The 21871-nt window shown below is 38.2% G+C and overlaps 1 protein-coding gene across 1 annotated transcript; it reads right to left on the bottom strand.

The window, feature by feature from the left end:
- Window positions 1-16936: 16936 nt before the first annotated feature.
- Window positions 16937-19354, bottom strand: LOC143598905 (1-aminocyclopropane-1-carboxylate synthase-like). The gene is made up of 2 exons (XM_077076999.1): window positions 18767-19354; window positions 16937-18065 (listed from the first exon to the last, which is right to left on the bottom strand). The coding sequence occupies exons 1-2, from the start codon at window positions 19228-19230 to the stop codon at window positions 17066-17068; spliced, it is 1464 nt and encodes a 487-aa protein (XP_076933114.1). The 5' UTR covers window positions 19231-19354; the 3' UTR covers window positions 16937-17065.
- Between the last annotated feature and the right edge of the window lie 2517 nt (window positions 19355-21871).

The following is a 21871-nucleotide window of genomic DNA, read 5'->3' as shown; positions in this document are numbered from 1 at the left end:
CCCACCATTCTACTGACTGGGCTAGTTTTCCTGGGTTTTTGTGGGTTCTCGGCCCATGATGTTTGGGATATACATGGATTCTTAACCTCAATTATTGTTATTATTTTCAAAATCAATTGACATCATCACATCAGTCTCTCTCTCACAAGCCATCTAGCCGAAAAACCCTTTCTTGCTAGACTAATCACACTAAGTTTCTATTGGTGTTCGTTTTTATTTGATTCACATGTAATGAACGCATGCTCAGATTGATTGTTTTTTGTGAGACCTAATGAGCCGTGTTCTCATGGATTGATGGATAGATGGATCTCGTAGATAATCGTGGGGTTATGGATTGTTAGATCTTTGATTAAAACAACGATTGGAACATGTTAGGGTTAAATATCAGGGGTTCAAGAGTTCTGTTGCAGGTTCCATGGCGATTTCGGTAGTTTTGGAGAAGATGGCACAAATCTCAAGGGAGAATCCAAAGGGGTTTTCTGTTTCCAGCCTGTCTGACCGAAAACCCATGGTAATTCAAGGGTTCTCGGTTGACTTTTGTTGACCGAGATCTCCGGTCCTTGACCGAGAACTCATGTTCTCGGTTGATCTTGACAGTGAACATATTGCCTGACCGAAAACTCACTTATTTGACCGAAATCCCACGCGTGCACAGAGAACTGCCTATTTGGACCGAAATCATTTTTTTTAAACCATTATTATTTTACATTTATGGTCCATCTAATATGGTTTTGACACAATTAGTCTTGAATGTTTGAAATAATTAAAATTGTGTACTTAAGCTTATGAATATTATTCAAGTTACGTGAATACTTACTAATTTGACTCGTTTGTTACAGAAATGGCTGATCAAGCTCCTTTAACGTTCGTTGACACTCACAATATAGTTGGATATTTGTCTGATCCCCCTCCAGCACACAAGGAGTTCAAGTCCAAGATCGTTGGCCTCAATACTTGCAGGATTTCTCACGCCTTACGAGAAAATCCTGTCATTTGCAAGAAAATGATCACGGACTTTTGGAACAATTCTTCGATCAACCAGCGAGGACCAGGTGGAGTTATGTCTATAGACTCCAAAGTGCAAAAGAAGCCAGCCGTCATCACAGAGGCCATCATACGGGAGGTTCTTTTATTTGGGGATCAACCTAATTACCCAACGGAATACACGATTGATGTTGTCTCCGAGGTTCTTACAAGAATGGGCTACGAGGGATCCTATCCTCCAGCGATCAAGAAGCTATTCCACCCGTACTGGAGATTTCTAATACACACATTCTTTACGTGTGTGTCGGGACGAAAGAGAGGTTCCGATGAGATTAGCCACACGCAGATGTCGGTTGTGGTTGCTCTGATCATGGATTGGAATTACAACTATTCCAAGTTTGTTCTCGATAAGATGATGAGCAATCTGAAAGGAAAGAAGAAAGAGATGTTTCTTATGTATCCACGGTTTCTACAGATGATCTTTAATTCACATTACACTGATCTCGATAGATCTGTTGAGACACTGGATATGAAGTCGTTGGGACCCAACACCTTTGGGTTGATGAAACAGTCAAGGAAAGGGGCTAAATTTGTCTACCATGGTCTTCACAAACTGGTTAAATTTGGCCGGTTTGCTGAAACAGAAACAGTACCGCCTATTGCTCAAGTTACTGAAGAGCATGTGGCGCCAGCTCAAAGGCGGGCTGCTACACTTGAGGTTAGTTCTAATGATGAAGATGATGAGATAGAACACCGTGAAACAGATAGTGCTCCGACTACTGAGCAGCTAAAAGATTTTGAGATTTTTAAAGAATTATTACAGTTGACTGCCTTGAAGCCTCCTCAAGCAGCCACTGTGAATGAAGATGATGAAGATATCCCTGAAGAACTAGCTGTCGATCTCATTCCACGTAAACGCAGGAAGAAAGATCCGAGACTTGGTGTGCTGGTCTCTGAAACACCAAAAACAACAACACTAACAACAACAAGCAAACTACCACAACAACGTGACTCGGAAGCTCCTAAGACTCATGTTGATCCGAGTCCATCCACTACTGAGCCTCAAACACAGGAACAGATCTTTGATGACATAGCTCAAGAGTTTGATTTTGAGACTGATATTCCACATGTTACTGAACCATTGGGATCGTCTGACCCAGTTGATCAGGGACAGTCGAGCTCGGGTGCTACTGATAAGATTGCTCATATTTTGGCAATGCAAGAAAACTTTCTGCAGAATAAAGGAAAGGGGGTGATGTGCTAAAAACAGTCAATAAATATTAACTAAATTAAACAAGTAATAAAAACAAGACCTAAGACTCAACTAAACAAAACACCAGCAAGTGAACCGGTCAATTGTACTAAGCTAAGTAAGTCTGGAATATCGAACCCACGGGACTCTATAAATTACGTTAATTAACTAATTAGACTCGACTTACGACACGACTATTTATTATTAATGTTTTAAGGGGGATTTTTAAACTAATAATAAACTAAGATTAAACTAAGAAAGCAAACAAACAAGTAAACGAGAAACAAGCAATTAATCACGAGATCGAAACCAATCAGAGAAGGAATCTACCTAGGTAAGAATCCCATGTATCAACAATCATCAAGCAATGGACAAATAACATGATTATGGAAACTGATTTCTAAAACATATTCATCAAACAAAACCCTAAGGACCCTTGACTGAATCAAGTGAAATCCCAAAGAACAACTATTAGATTATTAAGCAATCAGTATTATTGATTTCCGCAAAGTCATCAATTAGGGTTAATTAATAGTATCTATAGCAAGCAATCTTACGAAACACTAAACCTTAGATAACTTGATAAACTAACATGACATCATGAACATGGATCAACACAATAAGCAAGAATATTGTCACAATCTATCCTAGCATGCAATTGACCAAGACACACGAACAACTCCTCACCTTACAGCTATCGGAATATAGCAAAACATTTAAAACCCTAACCAACTATCAACAAGCTTCTATGATCTAATAGGCCTATTCAACCATAATAATCAAAACACCAAGTAAAGATTATACATGAAGCCTGAATCTAATAACACAATCAATAGATAAAAGATCCATGTGAAGCAATAGTTAACAATCAATCAAGATAACAAATACTTATACGCATCATGAAAACAAAATCAAGTCTTTACTATTAAATAACGAAATCCATAATCAAACAATAGTCCAAAGCAAGAATCAAGTCTCAAACATGTTCATCAAACCTAGGTAGACATGAAGTCTAGCCTAGAATCATTATTAAAAACAATCCTAAACAAGTCTTAAAAACAAAGAGGAAAGACATCAAGAATAATGAACAAGGAACGAAAGTTAGAGCGATAAAACCCTTTGCGATTGATCCTCGAACACCCTGATGAAAGCTATCTCAATCGTCCTTGGTTCCTAGCTTCAAATCGCCTTCAAACCCTTGTTTTTTTAGTCAATATCGGCTGCCAAAAGTTGTAGAATCGGATTGGTTATAAAGATGTATATATAGAACGCATAATGGGCTTGGACTTGCAAAAACGAGTGACCAGAAAGGCCTAGGCGCCCGCGACGGCAAACTGCCCTTTGCCTAGGCGCGGCGCGGCGCCCCTTGGGGTGAATTTTCGTTTTTTGCACTTATTTCTTGTTTTTTCATGTTAGGCCCCTTTCTTGAACTCCAAGTAACGATGAGAAACTTCTGGAACTTCTTTTCCTTGACTCCAAAGCCACCATCTACATGAAAACAAATCTAAACTCTAAGTGAACTAATCATGTAGTCATTGACGAGTAAAACGAACATAAACTTCGCATGAAATGATTGAAAGAATTAAGTTTAACATGCAAGACATCAAAATAGTTAAAACACGATAAATATATAAAACTTGACTCAAAAACTTAAATAATAAAAGATAAACGAAACTCGAACTAAAACGAACTCAAAACATTAAATAAACAAAACTTTACACGGGATTCAAGATGTATAAATAGACGTTTATCAAATATCCCCACACTTACTCTTTTTTCGTCCCTGAAAAAGTCTAATGCAGTTGGATCAGAATCGGAAAATATAGTCTAACAAACATATAGGTTAAATTTTTAAAGCTCAGAAAAATGCAAAAACCGCGATCACCGATATTGTTGTCCACTTAAACCCATGCCTTAATCTTTACCGGGACAAATATGATCCGAAAATTTTTGACTCAATGGTTTACACAATTAAGACCCGCTTATTTTCAGCTTTTACCGGACCAGACCACCCCAACTTGACTTAAACCTCAAAATTAGCAGAATTAAAACTTTTGTTGCTCTATTTTTTTCATGAATAGTTAAGACGATCAAGGGTATTGTTTATCCACCTAAGCTTAAGCATCAAAGTCTACCAAGCAGCCATTAGATACGATTAAGGTTCAATTATTTTATAGCTAGTATTCCCCACAACATGACATACCCCCGTTATCAAGCAACACCCCGAACCCTTCACCATAGGTGAGTATGCAAAATTTCATCAGTAGGGCTTACATGTAGCGTGTCCCTTATGGTCCGTTTCTTAATTGTAATGAGACGCGAGCAAGGGGACCCCACATGGCTAACAGCGTGGAAGATCAAGTCTGTAGTGAATTTTATACTTTTGTACTCTTGTGATCATGTTTATAGGCTTATAAGGGTTTGCTCTTTTTGGCTTTATTTAAATATTCACAGCCCCATTTGGAATTGTGAATACCCAGATGAATACTCGGCGTACAGACCCATGGTCTCCGGACCTGAAGCATCCCATCAATACAGGATTTAAGGTTATAAAACCATACGCCAATGAGGTGTAAAACACTAAACTAGCAGTTTTAAGTTTATATCACAAGCTACACGGCATACTCTAACGTTAAACCTACCCAAGCATCATATGATAACGTATTCAGATTTTTAAAATTTAATGACATTTCTACGTTTTCATACCAATATTTGGGGCTTGAGTATGGCCTGGCCTTTCATTACTTATTTTCCACGGACAAAATGCTTTACACACAAGAGATTTCCGACCCATTTTTCAAATTTGACCTTTCATTTTCAAGGCTGAGCCTACCGACCCATCCCAAGTTAATTGCGCTTTCTTTTATTTATCTCATATTATTAGTAGTTTGAAAAACCAATTTCTCGATAAATATCATCATCTCCCACTTTAACGCAAAAAAAACTGTATTCAAGGGACATATTTTAGAACATTTTTCAATTTTTTTTATAATTTTTAAAATTTTCAATTTTTTATTTTATTTTTCAAACAAAAACTCAATTTAAATTACGACTCAAATATCCTATCCCCACACTTAAATTTTGCATTGTCCTCAATGCAAGGATAAGGACGACTTAAAATAAAACTAAATTAAAATAAAGTCGGACTACAAAAAACTAAAAACTAAAAAATAAAAACAAAAGCAGATAAAAAAAATTTAGCAAGCTAGATAATGGAAAAGACTTAGCTGGTAATATGCGCATGAAATATGATGCCAAAGTCTTCTTCCATGAATGCCCTCCAACTACGAACGTGCTCAGCAAATGGTAACTCCTTTTTTCACGAACGTAAGCGGCAAAAATTCAACAAACAAACATATCTAAAAATATATCTTATCATAATGATAGATATTAAGCATTCAAAGTATTTTACCAACCCAACAAATAAAACATGAACAATTAGCAGCAAATAAATAAAAAAGTATACGGCTCGGCTGCTCCATCCCCACACTTGTCTTTTTCATTAAATTCTTTCTTGGGGATCATCTCTCTAGCTTAAAATATCTTCAAACTAGCAAAACTCAAAACCACAAAACAAAGTCGAACTACAAAAACTATGTTAGCAACTCGATGACTCGTACAAGACTCGGACAACTAGACCCGGAAACATGACTCAAGATACCAAACCAAACACAAGGAATCACACCCAAATGATAAAACAAGGAATTGGTGAAAAATTGTGAAATAATGGAAAAATAAAAAAAAATCAGAATATTGATGCAGGGGGGCGCCGCGCCGCGCCTAGACCCCTTCGCGGGCCGCCTAGGGCGAGCTGGGCAAAAAAAAATTTTTTTTTCTTTTGTCTTCCTTCGCGTCCGCCAAGGCCAAAAGTTATCCCCGTCGCGACCGCGACGGGGTGTTTTAACAGAAAGTTTTGAGTGTTGGATGCCTATTTTTGCCTTAGAAAATATTTTAGAAAGTTACCAACTCTTTCCTATGCTCATTTTATGTTATTTCAACGTGTAAAACTTACCTGACACCTTTTGAATTCTCATAAATTTCTCTCTCCATGATGGTGATGATTCCTTGGAACGACTCGACGATGCAACGAAACAAAGAAAAATAGAAATTAAAGTAAAGGAAAAATCTACAAACTCTACACTTGAGTTTTCACTCAAGAACTCATGCTATGCGAATCACGTGGCGGACCGAGTGGAGCTTCCTCCACCTCGGTAAAACTCCAATGCCCTCAAAGATAACGAATCACGATTCGACCATTAACCTTGATCTTCTTCTTTCTAACTCCACGAACCTTCTCAATCTTTCGCATACCACCACCTTTTTCTCCAACATGCTTCACAATTTCCCGAGAGCTAGAAACCGCTTGCTTCTTCCCCACACTTAAACTTTCAGAACGGGAACGATCAAGACTAGGATCCATGCCCGAGATAAATGATTCTATCGAGTAAACTGGGTGACATGGATCAATGAGACCGTCTTGACCACTCGGATGTCTCATGGACTTCGCCAAATAAGTGGAACTATCATCACCGGCTCTAAGAGTGATCTTGCCTTCAAACACGTCAATGACCGCCCTGGCGGTACGTAAGAATGGACGACCCAAAATAATAGGAACTATCCCGTCGGCCTCCATATCGAAAACAACAAAATCTGCGGGAAAAACCAAATTATCTACCTTAACGAGCAAATTCTCCACGACACCCCTCGGATACTTAACGGAACGATCGGCTAAAGACAACGTCATACGAGTAGGGGTGAGCTCTCCTAGGTCTAGCTTTTCTTACAAAGAATATGGCATGAGGTTTATGCTAGCTCCAAGATCGGCCAATGCTTGACATGTCGTATCACTTCCGAAAAGACATGGAATGGTAAAAACACCAGGGTCGGGTAATTTCTCTGGTACTTTATTAAGAACCACCGCTGAACACTCTTCATTAAGCGGTACAATTGACAGCTCCTCCAACTTATCCTTTCTTTTGAGAAGATCTTTCAAAATTTTGGCGTACTTAGGCATATGCTTGAGGACTTCGATGAACGGGAGGTTGACATTTTATTGGCTAAATATATTAAGAAAATGCCCGTAATCTTTCGTATATTGTTGATATTTTAGACGAGCGGGATATGGGACATAGGCTAGGCCAATGGTGTGTGGTGGTGGCCGGGCTCCAACCGGCTTCTTATCGGTGCTTTTCTTAACTTGCGGCTCTACGATTGGTGTTGTACTATTTTGTGACTTACCTGGAGCCTCTAATTCTATCTCTTCATCTATCAACTCATCGTTCTGATTTTCCCTAATTTCTCTACTAACTACCTCCGGACCAAAAACCCTACCACTACCAGTGGAGATGGCGTTCAATTAAGCAGCCGGATTAGTTTGGGGGATACCTGAAATCTTACCTGGGGGCCTTTCTTCTAAACGACGAGCAATATCACCAACCGTCCTTTGAATATCGAGAATAGAAGATTGTTGATTCTTGATTAACAAATCGTGGTCGGCTAACTTTTACTGTGTAACTTGATCTCTATCCAAGATTAGCTTCATCATCTCTTCCAAACGCCCAAGTGCACCATTCGAATCCTGCACATTATTTTGAATATTAGTACCATCGGTGTTATTATTATTAAAATACTGACCTTGTCCTTGATTATAAGAGTTTTGAAATCCGGGTAGTGCACCCGACGGACGCCAGTTAGCATTATTCTGATTCAAGTTCTTGTAAGTGTTCCAATTCTGACTGTTGTTGTTGTAATTGTTGGGAAACCTATTCTGATCAACAACAAAGTCGACCTGTTGATTCATCACCAGGCACTCCAACATACCATGTCCACCTCTACAAAACTCACACCTGTCCACCTTGGCCATAAGTTCTTTAACCTCTCGAGTTAGTGATTCCAAAGCAGAAGCCACACTAGTATCCAGATTAACCTGGTGTACACCTCGAGCGGATGAGGATGTACTACTGACGGGAGTGGAATTCCCGCGTCGTGGCCCTTTTGCGAGGTCCGATTGAGTGAAGCTCTCAAACATCTCGTTACATTCGGCGACATTCTTCCTAGCCAATAGACTTCCTCCCACGGCCGTGTCGAACCGAACTTGGGTTTCGTTATTCAACTCATTATAGAATTTCTCCACGAGAGCCCATGATGTGAGACCATTCTTTGAGTATCGAGACAACAAGCTCTGAAAGCGCTCCCAAGCATGACAATATTGCTCATCCGGCTCCATGTGAAACGAGTGAATCTGATCTCGAAGAACAGCCTCTTTCGCCGGTGGGAAGTATCTCTTGATAAATACAGAACGTAGTGCTTCCCAAGTGGTGAACGTGCCAGGTGGCTGCGTGTCAAGCCAAATAGCTGCTTTACCTGTAAGTGAAAAAGGAAAAAGATGTAAGAAAATTGCATCTTCAGTAGCACCTTGCAATTTAAAAGTTTTCAAAACGCGGTAAAGTCGGTTAATATGAGCCGGTGCATCCTCTTTATCGTTCCCATGAAACTGATTAGTTTGAACGATGTTGTTCATGACGTATGACGGAATCTGCCACGAGTTGGGGTTGTCGATCGCGGGGACAACGATGCATGACTGGTTTCCGGTTAAGCCATCGAAGGCTTGAGCAGCAATTGTTTAGCCATCGGCCATTTGAACGTCTGGCTAACTTCTCGGGCTTTCTGGTGGTGAACTTGGTGGTGACGATTTTTGTGACGAACTAGACTCGGTCTTCGACGGGGACAAATTCAGATTATCCAACGGTGGTCCTTGCGAACGAAGATGTGGCATAAAACAGAAAAACACAAAAGACCAAGTGAGTAGACTCGAATACTTAAAAATAAACTAAAATAAACTTAAAACTTAAATTAGACTCCTACGACTCAGACGAAAATAAAACAAATAGCACTAATATAGCAAGTAAGTCCAAGTAAAGCTATTAACGCAATCGCCAAGAGTCCCCGGCAAGGGCGCCAAAAACTTGATGTGCTAAAAACAGTCAATAAATATTAACTAAATTAAACAAGTAATAAAAACAAGACCTAAGACTCAACTAAACAAAACGCCGGCAAGTGAACTGGTCAATTGTACAAAGCTAAGTAAGTCCGGAATATCTAACCCACAGGACTCTATAAATTACGTTAATTAACTAATTAGACTCGACTTACGACACGACTATTTATTATTAATGTTTTAAGGGGATTTTTAAACTAATAATAAACTAAGATTAAACTAAGAAAGCAAATAAACAAGTAAACGAGAAACAAGTAATTAATCACGAGATCGAAACCAATCAGAGAAGGAATCTACCTAGGTAAGAATCCCATGTATCAACAATCATCAAGCAATGGACAAATAACATGATTATGGAAACAGATTTCTAAAACATATTCATCTACCAAAACCCTAAGGACCCTTGACTGAATCAAGTGAAATCCCAAAGAACAACTATTAGATTATTAAGCAATCAGTATTATTGATTTCCGCAAAGTCATCAATTAGGGTTAATTAATAGTATCTATAGCAATCAATCTTACGAAACACTAAACCTTAGATAACTTGATAAACTAACATGACATCATGAACATGGATCAACACAATAAGCAAGAATATTGTCACAATCTATCCTAGCATGCAATTGACCAAGACACATGAACAACTCCTCACCTAACAGCTATCGGAATTTAGCAAAACATTTAAAACCCTAACCAACTATCAACAAGTTTCTATGATCTAATAGGCCTATTCAACCATAATAATTAAAACACTAAGTCAAGATTAAACACGAACCCTGAATCTAAGAACACAATCAATAGATATCCATGTGAAGCAATAGTTAACAATCAATCAAGATAACAAATACTTATGCGCATCATGAAAACAAAATCAAGTCTTTACTATTAAATAACGAAATCCATAATCAAACAATAGTCCAAAGCAAGAATCAAGTCTCAAACATGTTCATCAAACCTAGCTAGACATGAAGTCTAGCCTAGAATCATTATTAAAAACAATCCTAAACAAGTCTTAAAAACAAAGAGGAAAGACATCAAGATAATGAACAAGGAATGAAAATTAGAGCGATAAAACCCTTTGCGATTGATCCTCGATCACCCGGATGAAAGCTCTCTCAATCCTCCTTGGTTCCTAGCTTCAAATCACCTTCAAACCCTTGGTTTTTTTACTCAAAATCGGCTGCCAAAAGTTGTAGAATAGGATTGGTTATAAAGATGTATATATAGAACGCATAATGCGCTTGGACTTGCAAAAACGAGTGACCAGAAAGGCCTAGGCGCCCGCGACGGCAAACTGCCTTTTGCCTAGGCGCGGCGCGGCGCCCCCTGGGGTGAATTTTCGTTTTTTGCACTTATTTCTTGTTTATTCATGTTAGGCCCCTTTCTTGAACTCCAAGTAACGATGAGAAACTTCTGGAACTCCTTTTCCTTGACTCCAAAGCCAACATATACATGAAAACAAATCTAAACTCTAAGTGAACTAATCATGTAGTCATTGACGAGTAAAACGAACATAAACTTCGCATGAAATGATAGAAAGAATTAAGTTTAACATGCAAGACATCAAAAGAGTTAAAACACGATAAATATATAAAACTTGACTCAAAAACTTAAACAATAAAAGATAAACGAAACTCGAACAAAAACGAACTCAAAACATTAAATAAACAAAACTTTACACGGGATTCAAGATGTATAAATAGACGTATATCAGGGGGTTGTACTGAAAGCTGAACCGGTTGACGTACAAGCTTTGCAAAAGCAGTGATGAATTCAAAAGCAGTGATGATTTAACGTCAAGGACACCTCAAGTTGATCAAGGTGGCAGTTCCAGTGGTAGTCCAGCGACAAACATAGATGAATCTGAGACACTGGAACAATATATGTCTGCTCCTCCAATGACAAAAGAGAAATCGGATCGGATTCAGAAAAGGCTCCTCGTAATGAAGAATTCCAATCAGAATGTTGAGTCGTCCGATCATCCCGACAGATTCATTGTCACCTTTCCAAAAGGATTTTTAGATAAATATGGTGATCGTTCTATAATCGTGTCATGTGGTTTTGATGTTGACAAGAACATGTGGTGGGTTAAACGGAAGTCAGGGACTACTGAATACTACAAGAAGATGAAGGACTTCGGGTCATGGACAAAGGTAGATCTCAGCGACCTAATCAATGCTCCATTCCACAAACCAACTCATGAAAAGCGGGCAAAAGACTTCTGGAACTTTCTATGTCGTCAAGTCGATACTGGATTTACAAATATGAAGACCGCTTATTCATTTTTGAAGAAGGCAAAGGGAGTTAAGGATCCACAAATAGGAAAGACCATGGTAAACTTTATGTGGCCTGCCACAAATAAGGCTACTTACATTCCTATGCCTAAGGCCATTCCAGATGGTACCCTGGATAACATGAGATTCTGGATGTATGATAGTGAGACTGCCACCGTTGTTATACGTTTGCAGAAGGGTAAGGAGCAGTTCAGATTTGTTGATCCAAGAGACTTGCTTAAGCTTGGGGAAAGAGATATTAAGACCCTCAACACTTTTCAGATAATAGTTGACCCAATTTTTGAAGTGGCTGCAAAAGAATACACAAGTATGGCAGCTTCTATTATCAGAACTAGTTTTTGGGCAGGTGGTTTAAAGGATGCAGATATCGATTGCATGTAGCACGATTAAAGAACGAAGCTACAAACCAATGTGGGAGATTGTTGGGTCTATAATTGATGGTTTGTACTTAGTTAAGGTTTGATATTGGGCTTTGTGTGTAAACCGAGATCCTTATGGATCTCGGTGGGCTTTGGGCTATTGTTGGGCTAGTTTGTTGGTTACTCTATATATAGATCTCATTATATAGGGTTTTGGTTAGTTGTTCATTTGGTTGTTTGGCCATCTAGTATTGTTAGAAAAGTTGTGTAAGCAAAGTGCTTAAGCACCCGACGTTAATAAGAACGTGTGTTTTGAAGCAGTACTTGTGTTCTTTGTGTTCTTACTATTTATTCTTGAATCATCTTGTGTTGGATTTCCTCACCAACATCAAGATCATTTGATATCATATTTAAAGATCATCCATGGGACTTACAGATTACCTACCCAACGCATGATTTAGAGCTAGCAGCGGTAGTGCATGCTCTTAAGATATGGAGATATTTTTGTTATGGTACTAAGTGTACTATTTATACAGATCATAAGAGTTTAAAGTAAGGCTAGTGTGGTTGCTAACGTGTTCAGCTCAAAGAATGAGGAAGTCATTGCAACAGTGAAGTAGTATAAGTTAATCATTAACTCAGATCTCTGTGAATAGATCATCAAGGTGTAGTCAGAGGTGCTTGCAGATGAAGGGTTAATGAAGAAAGAGAGAATCTCCTGGCAGCAAGATGAGCTGATGGACAACACTCATGGTGTGAAGACTAGGTTTGATCGTATGTGGATTCCACGCCATGGAAATCTTAGGGGTCAAATCCTAGATGAAGCTCACAAGTAGAGATACTCAATTCATCCGGGATCCACCAAGATGTATCAGGATCTTAAGAGGGACTACTGGTGGCCGAGTATGAAGAATGATGTAGTAGATTATGTCAGTAAGTGCCTAACTTGCTTGTAAGTCAAAGCATAACACCAGAAACCTTATGGGAAGATACAACCACTTGAGATACCGGAGTGGAAGTGGAAACACATCACCATGGATTTCATAACTAAGTTACCCTGTACATCTAAACATCATGATATCATTTAGGTGATTGTGGACCGTCTAACGAAAAGTGCACACTTTCTGCCTATACGAGAGGTCATCTCGTCAGAAACGTTAGCAAGTATGTTCATAAAGAAGGTTGTGGCTAAACACAAAGTGCTATTATCGATCGTATCACATAGGGATACGCACTTTACTTTGAGGTTCTGGAAGAAGTTCCATGAAGCTATGGGAACAAGACTGAACATCAGTACAGCGTATCAACCTCAAACAGATGGGCAGTCCGAAAGGACTATCCAAACCATTGAGGATATGCTACGTGCTTGTGTTTTAGATTTTGGAGGAAGTTGGGATGATCATCTGCATCTGGCAAAGTTCTCCTATAACAACAGCTACCATTCAAGTATTGGTATGCCACTGTTCGAAATGTTTTATGACAGACATTGCAGAACTACCGTATGCTGGGGAGAGATGGTCAAAAAGAGATGGGAAGTCTTGAAGTTGTGCAAGAAACCTCTTCAAGGTTCGATCAGATCAAATCAAGGATGAAAGCTGCTCAAGATCGTCAGAAGTCGTATGCTAATAAGTGGCGATGAACAATCGAGTTCAACGTTGGTGACAATGTGATGCTCAATGTCTCGCCTTGGAAGGGAATTATTCGTTTCAGAAAGAGAGGGAAGTTAAGTCCAAGGTACATCGGACCATTTAAGATTGTCGCTCGTGTTGGTGAAGTAGCTTGCAGGCTGGATTTGCCCAAAGAGTTGAAGGGATTCACTCTACTTTTCATGTTTCTCACTTGAGGAAATGTCTAGCTGATGACACGTCCCATGTGCTGTTAGTGGACATCGAGGTAGATGAACGGTTGAACTACATCGAACAGCCTATTGAGATAGTGGATCGTAAGGTGAAGCAACTACGTCAAAAAGTCATTATACGAGTAAAAGTAATATGGAAGCATCGGAAACGATCAGACGCTACTTGGGAAGTTGAATAAGAGATGCGCAAGTTTTACCCAGACCTGTTTAGGTAAGAGTTAGGTTTCGGGACGAAACCTCTTTTAAGGAGGGTAGACTTGTAACATCCCGATTTTTCTAAGAATAATATTTAATATATTATTTATTTATGATGGAAAAGTTTACTTGAGTTAGTAGAGAAAAAATAAACTAATAAAGATGGAATGTTAAGTAGGCTAATTAAATGGAATTAAATATAGACCAAAAAGGAAAGATGGACCTAAGGTCCCTGGGCTTATGGGAGTCTAAATACCCCTTAAACCCTAATTCTTTCCATTTCCGTCCATCTATACACCATAACCTACACCTTTAAAAACGCACACTTAAGCCAAACACTCTCTACTCTACTATATTCAAGGATCCGAGACCAACCGAAGGTAAGAAATGATTATCTCAGCTGACCCAACATATTAGAACTCGACACCGCAGCCCCGTGATGCCGTATGAGTCGTTTGGATCTAGATCTAGCTTTATTCGGGTGTTTAATCAACCAAAAACGAGCTTAAGGATCACCTTAGCTTAGATCTGGACACCCCGAAGCCACCTATACCATAAACGATCAAACCCCGATCAACCATGGTGGTTAACGGTGGCTTACGGCGCTGGAATAGAGGAAAACCCCCAAAAACGCGTAAATGAAGACTGAACTGCACATATACGGCATATAAGTATACGGTCGTATATGTATCATCCGTATAAGTCTCGTTGTATACGTATGTATGTAAGCGTGTAAGTATGTACCGCATATGTATATCACGTATATGTATGGAAAGTGTATGTATGTAGCGTGTATGTATATAAACGTGTGTGTATGTATCGTGTATGTATACTAACGTATATGTATAACGTATAGGTTATAGACTTATACACTAGGCAACTTACACATTGGAAGAAGGAGTTATACACAGGGCAGCTTACAAGCCCTAAGTGACTTATACGCCATAATTGGACTTATGCGCTAGAACGAGTTATACGGTGGAATTAACTTATGCGCCAGAACTAACTTATACGCTCGTAATGATTTATAAAATAAACGAAAGATAAACAACGTATGCGTACGTAAACGATAGACAAGGACTTATATGATATATGAACTAAAGATAATTAATTAATAATGAAAGGTAATGTTTAAAACGGGAAAAGGACTTAGCAATATAACATGATTAGGAGTAGTTGAGTGATGCTTGTTAATTGGTACACAATTAGCCATGCACATCTCAGGAAGGGCATAACAGTAAACTCAGAGAAGAATCGACTACAGGTGAGTTTATAGCCTCATTTCCTTGTTACGTTTTCGGGGCTCTGTACATACTCGATGTGATCAGTTAATACACTTACCTTAAGTAGTAAGTGTATGCCATGTATGGTTTATGTGATAGTTATTGATGTTATGAATGAATGTTTGTCGGTACGTGAACGATCTTCAGATATTGCACGTATCTCTATGGAATGTACTCGTTAGAAGATGTGATTGTTTTATAAAGTATGTATGAATGATATAGCAGTGTATGTATGAAATTGTATAAATGATAGTATGAAGGAATATATGAAGATATGAAGGTATGAAGAGGGACCAGACCCTATAATATCTGAGATGATATGGACCAAACCCTCATAATATCTAAGAGGATATGGATCAGACCCTTATAATATTTGAGAGGATAGGGACCAGACCCTTATAATATCTTAGAGTTATAGGGCGAATGGCTCTTTAAAACGTATAAGTATGTAAAGAAAGAATAAATGTAAAGTATGATATAAAGAATGAAAACAAGAAAGAGAGTATATACTTACGTATGTACGAAAGAAAGACAAACAGGTTAAGTATATAATATGTATCTTCGGATGCGTATGTATAAGTATGTGAATGTATTGTATGATACCTGATTAACTAAAACTCACTCAGCGTAGCTGACTTTTAGTAAGCACGAATGTAAATAGACTGAAGCAGCTAGCTTGAGGGTCGAGACACATAGCAGGAACTGAGTAAGCTGGCATCTGAAGATTTGTTATGATGTTTAAATAAGATATTTTTATCTTATGTTTTTAAAGACAGGTTTGAATGTTTTGTAACGAATGATTGAAGTTTTATTTATTCCGTGAAAGTTTAATTTAACTCTGATATTTAAAACTGTGTTTATGAGTAAATCCAACGCCAATGTAGGGGCCTTACATCAACACACACCAAAATAACATCTCTCCCATACTCTCTGCTGCAACACATTCTGGTTTCATTTCAGGCAAGTGATCAGGTTCGGCGGTACGCTGTTGCTACTACGAACCGGCGTACCCTGGGAACAGAACACGGATCTCCGCTGACTATAACCTTTGCGGACTGTATAGTTTGTAACCTTTGCTTTTTTTCACTATAGACAATATAAAACCGTTTTCTGTCTTTCATCAAGCTTATGCTTGGCTAGGAATATGGACATATGCAAGGCTACCGAAGACGCCCTCAAATTTTTTATAATAGGAACTCATCCACTCCATGTTTTTTTGCGGACAAATACACTGCAAAGGCTGCGTACTGCTGCTTTCCATACATGTATTATATCAGCAAAACATATATTTTTTCTCTACTCGTGAAGGAACAAACATGTTTACGTGAATGCTGGTCGTCGTTACTCGTTAGGGTGTACGGATCAAATGTTCATCGGGTAAGGGTTTCGAGTAACTAGGGAAATATTAATGGTTCGGCTTCGCATATTAGGTACCCACGTTTGGCTTCCTGAAACCGAACAGAATTGGAGATAGTGAAAGTGAATCGGGTTGGGTATTTTGTCTTAGGCTTCCACCCCATGTGATTTGGTTTGGCCAGATCAGGTAGCGGATTCATTAAGGGCGAGGCCTCCGGTCACCCTTACACATTACATAAAATGTGTGCAACAATGTTATGATCATTTTGCCATACACCTCTTACAAATACGGCAGTACCTTTATTATTTCACTTAAATTGAAATGCATCAAACTTTTATTTGTAAGTTGCATAAAAAAAATTACAAGAAGATCATCACACGCTACATAGTTGCACTTGTAACAACCCACCCTTTTCTTACGAAAAAGGAATGCAAACGTTATTGTATACATCATACATGCATAAAGAATAAAATTATCCATCCACCTAGTTTTGTGCTCGAAGCATGGGCGAGTTGAGCGGGGAGTGAGGCGACATGATGTCTTCGAGCCTCCGAGAAGACAGCTTGAGTTGAAGGTTGTTTTGCCAGCATTGTTTCTTGGTCTTAGCCATGGCCTTGGTCTTGATCTCGAGCATCCTAGTTTCATGCACAAATGATTTAATCCTTTCTATCGCAACCATAACCGTCGTGTCATCCATGTTAGCAAAACATACACGAAACCAACCCGGTTCATTGCAATGGAAAGACGAGCCCGGTGAAACATTTAGTTTGATTTCATTTATTATAATTCGCCAAAACGTCATTTCTGCTTCCAAAGTTGGTTCTTTCAAGAAGCGACGTAAGTCCATCCAGAAGAAAAGCCCCGCGTTGCTCTCCAAACTACCTATGCCAACTTGAGCTAGCTCTCTAGTGAACAAGTCGTGTCGGTGCGCTAGCCTGGTCCGACTCTCATGGATAAAGTTGTCAACAAAATCATTCTGAGACAGCATCGATGCAACCAGGTGTTGTGTTTGTGTTGAAACAAGCCCAAAACTCGACATTTTGCGTGCAATGTTCACGACCGTGTCATTATAGGAATAGATTATGCCAACCCTGAATCCAGGAAATCCCATGTCTTTAGAAAGACTATAAACAATATGGACTAGATTGTGATCGCATATTGTGGGGAACTCTTGAAGGATTTCAGCAATGCTGACGAATTCGTTGCCGTCAGTCACCGTGCCCGCATAAATTTCATCACAAACAAGGTGGATGTTTTTCTCATTGATGAAACTGACTAGGGTTTTTAAGGTATCCTTGTCAAAGAACGTACCCAAGGGGTTTGATGGGTTTGTTATAAGTAAGCCTTTGACTTTGATGTTTGATTCTTTTGCTTTGTCGTAAGCTTCTTCAAGGGCCTCAAGAGTGACCTTAAAGTTGTTAAAGCTTTCACAGACAACAGGTATAAGCTGGACTCCGGTTCGCCATTTCAAATCACGATCAAATCTAAAAAAAATGAACACACAAATTATGGTAAGTAAAGATATAAGTAACTACACAAATACTCTTTATCAAAAATAAACTTTGCATAAATAGGTTTGTTGATTGTGTAGTTGTCTCTGCGCTAAAACGCTCATGAACTCCTTTTTTTTAATGAAGTTGCTTTTGTTGGTAAAAAAGAAATAAATAAATAACTCAAGTATTTAATTTCACCTAAAACTTCTAAGTTATGCTAAAAATGGATTGTTGACCTTGAGTTTTCAATTAAAAACATAATAACATTAAAAATTTGGTCTAGTCATTAAAAAAATCTAAACAATATTAAATTGTATAAAAGCATACTCAATAGTTTAGTCTAAAGGTCCAGAATGGGGTCAAGTGTCCGGTTATAAAATAAATAATTCTTGACTCGGAGTTTTATAAAACAGTTGTAACAATAAAATACAAATACAAGCTTGACTTGTTTCATCTTTTCTGATCATCATGAGCATTATATCATACATGAAAGTGACATCATTAATTGCAAATCATGTTCAATAATTATACAAAAATTTGATTGTTAATTAAGATTTCTTAATTATACCCAGAATTAAACCCTTAAATTGTAAATTTTCTTTTCTTTTAAACAAATAGAATGATTTACTTAATTGATAGTAAAAGGTATTAATTTCAAAAAAGTTGAGCCAAAAGAATATATATATGCATACCCTGGATAGTAAGGGGTGGGCACCAAGAAGGCTTCACCAGGGTTAGCCAAGCAGAAGGCCACAGTCTCATGAGCTCCTGTGGCTCCACCGCTCATCACAATCCGGTCAGAATCGAATTTCACACGGCTTCCTCTAACTCGACTCATGAAGTTAGCAATCGCGGCTCTGAATTGTGGCAACCCATGATAATCTTGAAAAAGGGCAGTCTCCTTGAAATCAAAGCCACCTTGTGGTGTGCATATGGAGGCTTCAGGGTGGTTCATGATCCATTCTTGGATCAAATCGAAACAAAGCTGGTTTTCGGCCAGACCCATTTGAATAACCCCGGATGGGTTGGTTTGAGGATGGTATGGGTTGGTGTCATAGGCCTTCCAGCCATCAAAATACGGCGAGTTTTCGCCGTGGCCATCGTTGGTTGCGATCTTGGATAAGAACTTTTGGGTGTTGTTCAAGCCAACCTCCATTTCTAAGTGAAGGTAAGAGAGAGATGGAGGTTGTTTTTTGAGGTAATAATTAAGAGTTTAGCTTGATGACTATATGAACTGGTGTAGGGTACTATATATAATGGAAGGTGACGGTGTGTGTGTGTGTGTGTGTGTTGTGTGTGTGGTGTGTGTGTGTGCGTGTGTGTGTGAAGAAAATAGACTGCTTAACACCCATGAAGTTGAGGGACCATTTTTGTTATAATTTTAAGTACGGGGCTACAACGGTTATTTCCCTTTGTTCCTTCCTTTAGAAACAAGAAGTTGTTGATTTTTATAATTATTTGTATAAAATACAAATAATGCAAGGAGTTTTGGGACAATTAGCTTAATATGAGTATTTATAATTTCATTAAAATCAGTAGGATGCTTATCCATCACATCCTGCTTTCGACAATACCAATTAAAATATTAATACTATGTGGAAGAATAGAGTACAAGTTTTGATATTATCCAAACTAATTTACATGGACAACAGGGTTCAAGTTCTAATAATATCCTAGCTAATGTACATGGACAATAGAAAGCAAAACCTTCTAAATGCACAAACAAGAGATAGAACATTTTTATTTTTATTAATGTACAAGTTTTGTGGAGTTTCATGATAATATATCAATCACATTTAATAAGTATTACCTAATCATTCAAATTTTGTTTTTAGAGCATATATTCTCGTTTCATTTATCCATCCATGTACTCAGATTTCAGGAAAATTATTAAAGCAACACTCCAACTCGTTTCCTATCCAGGTCTAAACTATTTTACCGCTTGTGTATGCTCTGAAAAGATATAAGTTATGTTCTATTGTGGATCGGGCTTTGTTAAGCTCAGTGCGTATCTAAAAAAGAGAAGAGGGGTATCCAAAAAAAACTTTTGAACATAAGGTCATTTAAATTTAGAAAAAAATTATAGCTAATGTAGTTAGAATTTGGAAAAAAATAAAATTCTAACAGCAAAGTTCTAGCTCACGTAGAAAAATACCCAAGATTTAAAGTCATGCAGACTAACCACGCTAGTAAATCTAGTTTATATTATTAGTTTCTAAATATAATATACATGCTAATTTAATAAAAATGCTAAAAATAACTCAAATATTTGCACTTCGCTGATGGTAGCGTGGGATACCCTTAGAGTCTTAATAGATCCGCCACTGGTTAAGCTCAATGGTATACTAGGCCGGTGAGTCTGGTCTAGTGTTCCGATGTCAGATAAGATTGTGGAATTGGATAAGTTGTCGATGATGATTTTGTTTGTCTTTTGGGTCAGGTGAGGATTTGAGGATAGATGGTCGTAGTGCGGGATGCTGATGAGGTTTTTATAGATTGTCAAAAAATCCGGTTACAATTTTTAGTTTGAGAATCGACAATTTATGCATTCAATTGGAATGAGTGGATGCCAATGACGGTGGGGATCCTCATATGGCTATCTAACTTAGACATATTACCAAGGGATTACTCTGCTAAATAGTAACCAAGTTTTGGAATTGTTCAATCAGGTCACTGATAAAAAACTTTGTTCTAATCAGATCACTTAACTTTTAAAATTGTTCCAATGCTAGACATTTTACCTGAATGACAGGTCATTTAAGCATTTTTTAAAGTATGTTACCTGAACAGTAGGTTATATAGTTTCATTAATTTAAAAAAAAAAGACAAATCACAATATGATTCAATTAAGGCCTCAACTTCTACATACATTCAGATCACAAACCCACCACCCTTTAGCAACTCTGCCATTAACCACCACCATGAATGTACACATCACTGGCCTAAATCAACAACACCACCACCTAGTCTACCAATTTCCTCAACTCCAACGCAACATATTTATTTTCCGGCATCGATTTTCCAGCCAACAATCATCACCGTCAACAACCAATTTAGGCTTTGTGAAGCCCGTATCGGAAAAACGAAGTGGTTAAGGGTTGCGATCGGAAAGACGAAGTGGTTTGTATTCTTGGGTTTTGAAACCCTCGTCGGATCTGGTTTGTGCACTTGGGTTGACGAACGGTCGAATTTTGTTCGTTTACCTGCGAGACTTGGTCAGATTCTAGAAGTGCAAAGATGTAGGGTCAAGGTGGTCAGTGGTGGCAGGCTGTTGGAGTGGTGGTAGTGGTCCGGTGGTTGAAGAAAGAGAGGGAGTAGAGTGAGAGGTTTATATTTATATGTTTTCTAAATATTAAAAAAAATGTTAATAACCTGTTGTGTAGGTCAAATATCTAGGATTGGAAAAATTTTAAAAGTTAAGTGACCTGATTAGAACAAAGTTTTTTTATCAATGACCTGATTGGAATAACTCCAAAACTTGGTTACTATTTAACAGAGTAATCCCTATTACCAACTGCTATATTGCTAGCAAAAAGAAATATAAACGACAAATCGGCGATGTGTAAGTTTGTAATAACTAAGGTGAAACAAATAAACCATTGTTGCATCTTGTCATTTTGCTCACTCTATATGTCATATTATCTCACAATGTGTAATATCTCATCCGTCTATAATTTTAATATTAAGTACGTTTTAATTAGAGGTGCACAAGTTCTTGAAGGTGTCAAATAAATTGGCAAGGTAATTAATGCTATCACACTTACAATTTCGTGGAGCGTTTGGAGGCCCCGAAAGGA

The sequence above is a fragment of the Bidens hawaiensis genome, unplaced genomic scaffold (assembly GCF_021521415.1).
Source record: "Bidens hawaiensis isolate Kalapana, Puna unplaced genomic scaffold, B.hawaiensis_p1.1 tig00051239_1, whole genome shotgun sequence".
In the NCBI taxonomy this organism is placed as follows: domain Eukaryota; kingdom Viridiplantae; phylum Streptophyta; class Magnoliopsida; order Asterales; family Asteraceae; genus Bidens; species Bidens hawaiensis.
This window is presented reverse-complemented; position numbering and strand designations above follow the sequence as displayed.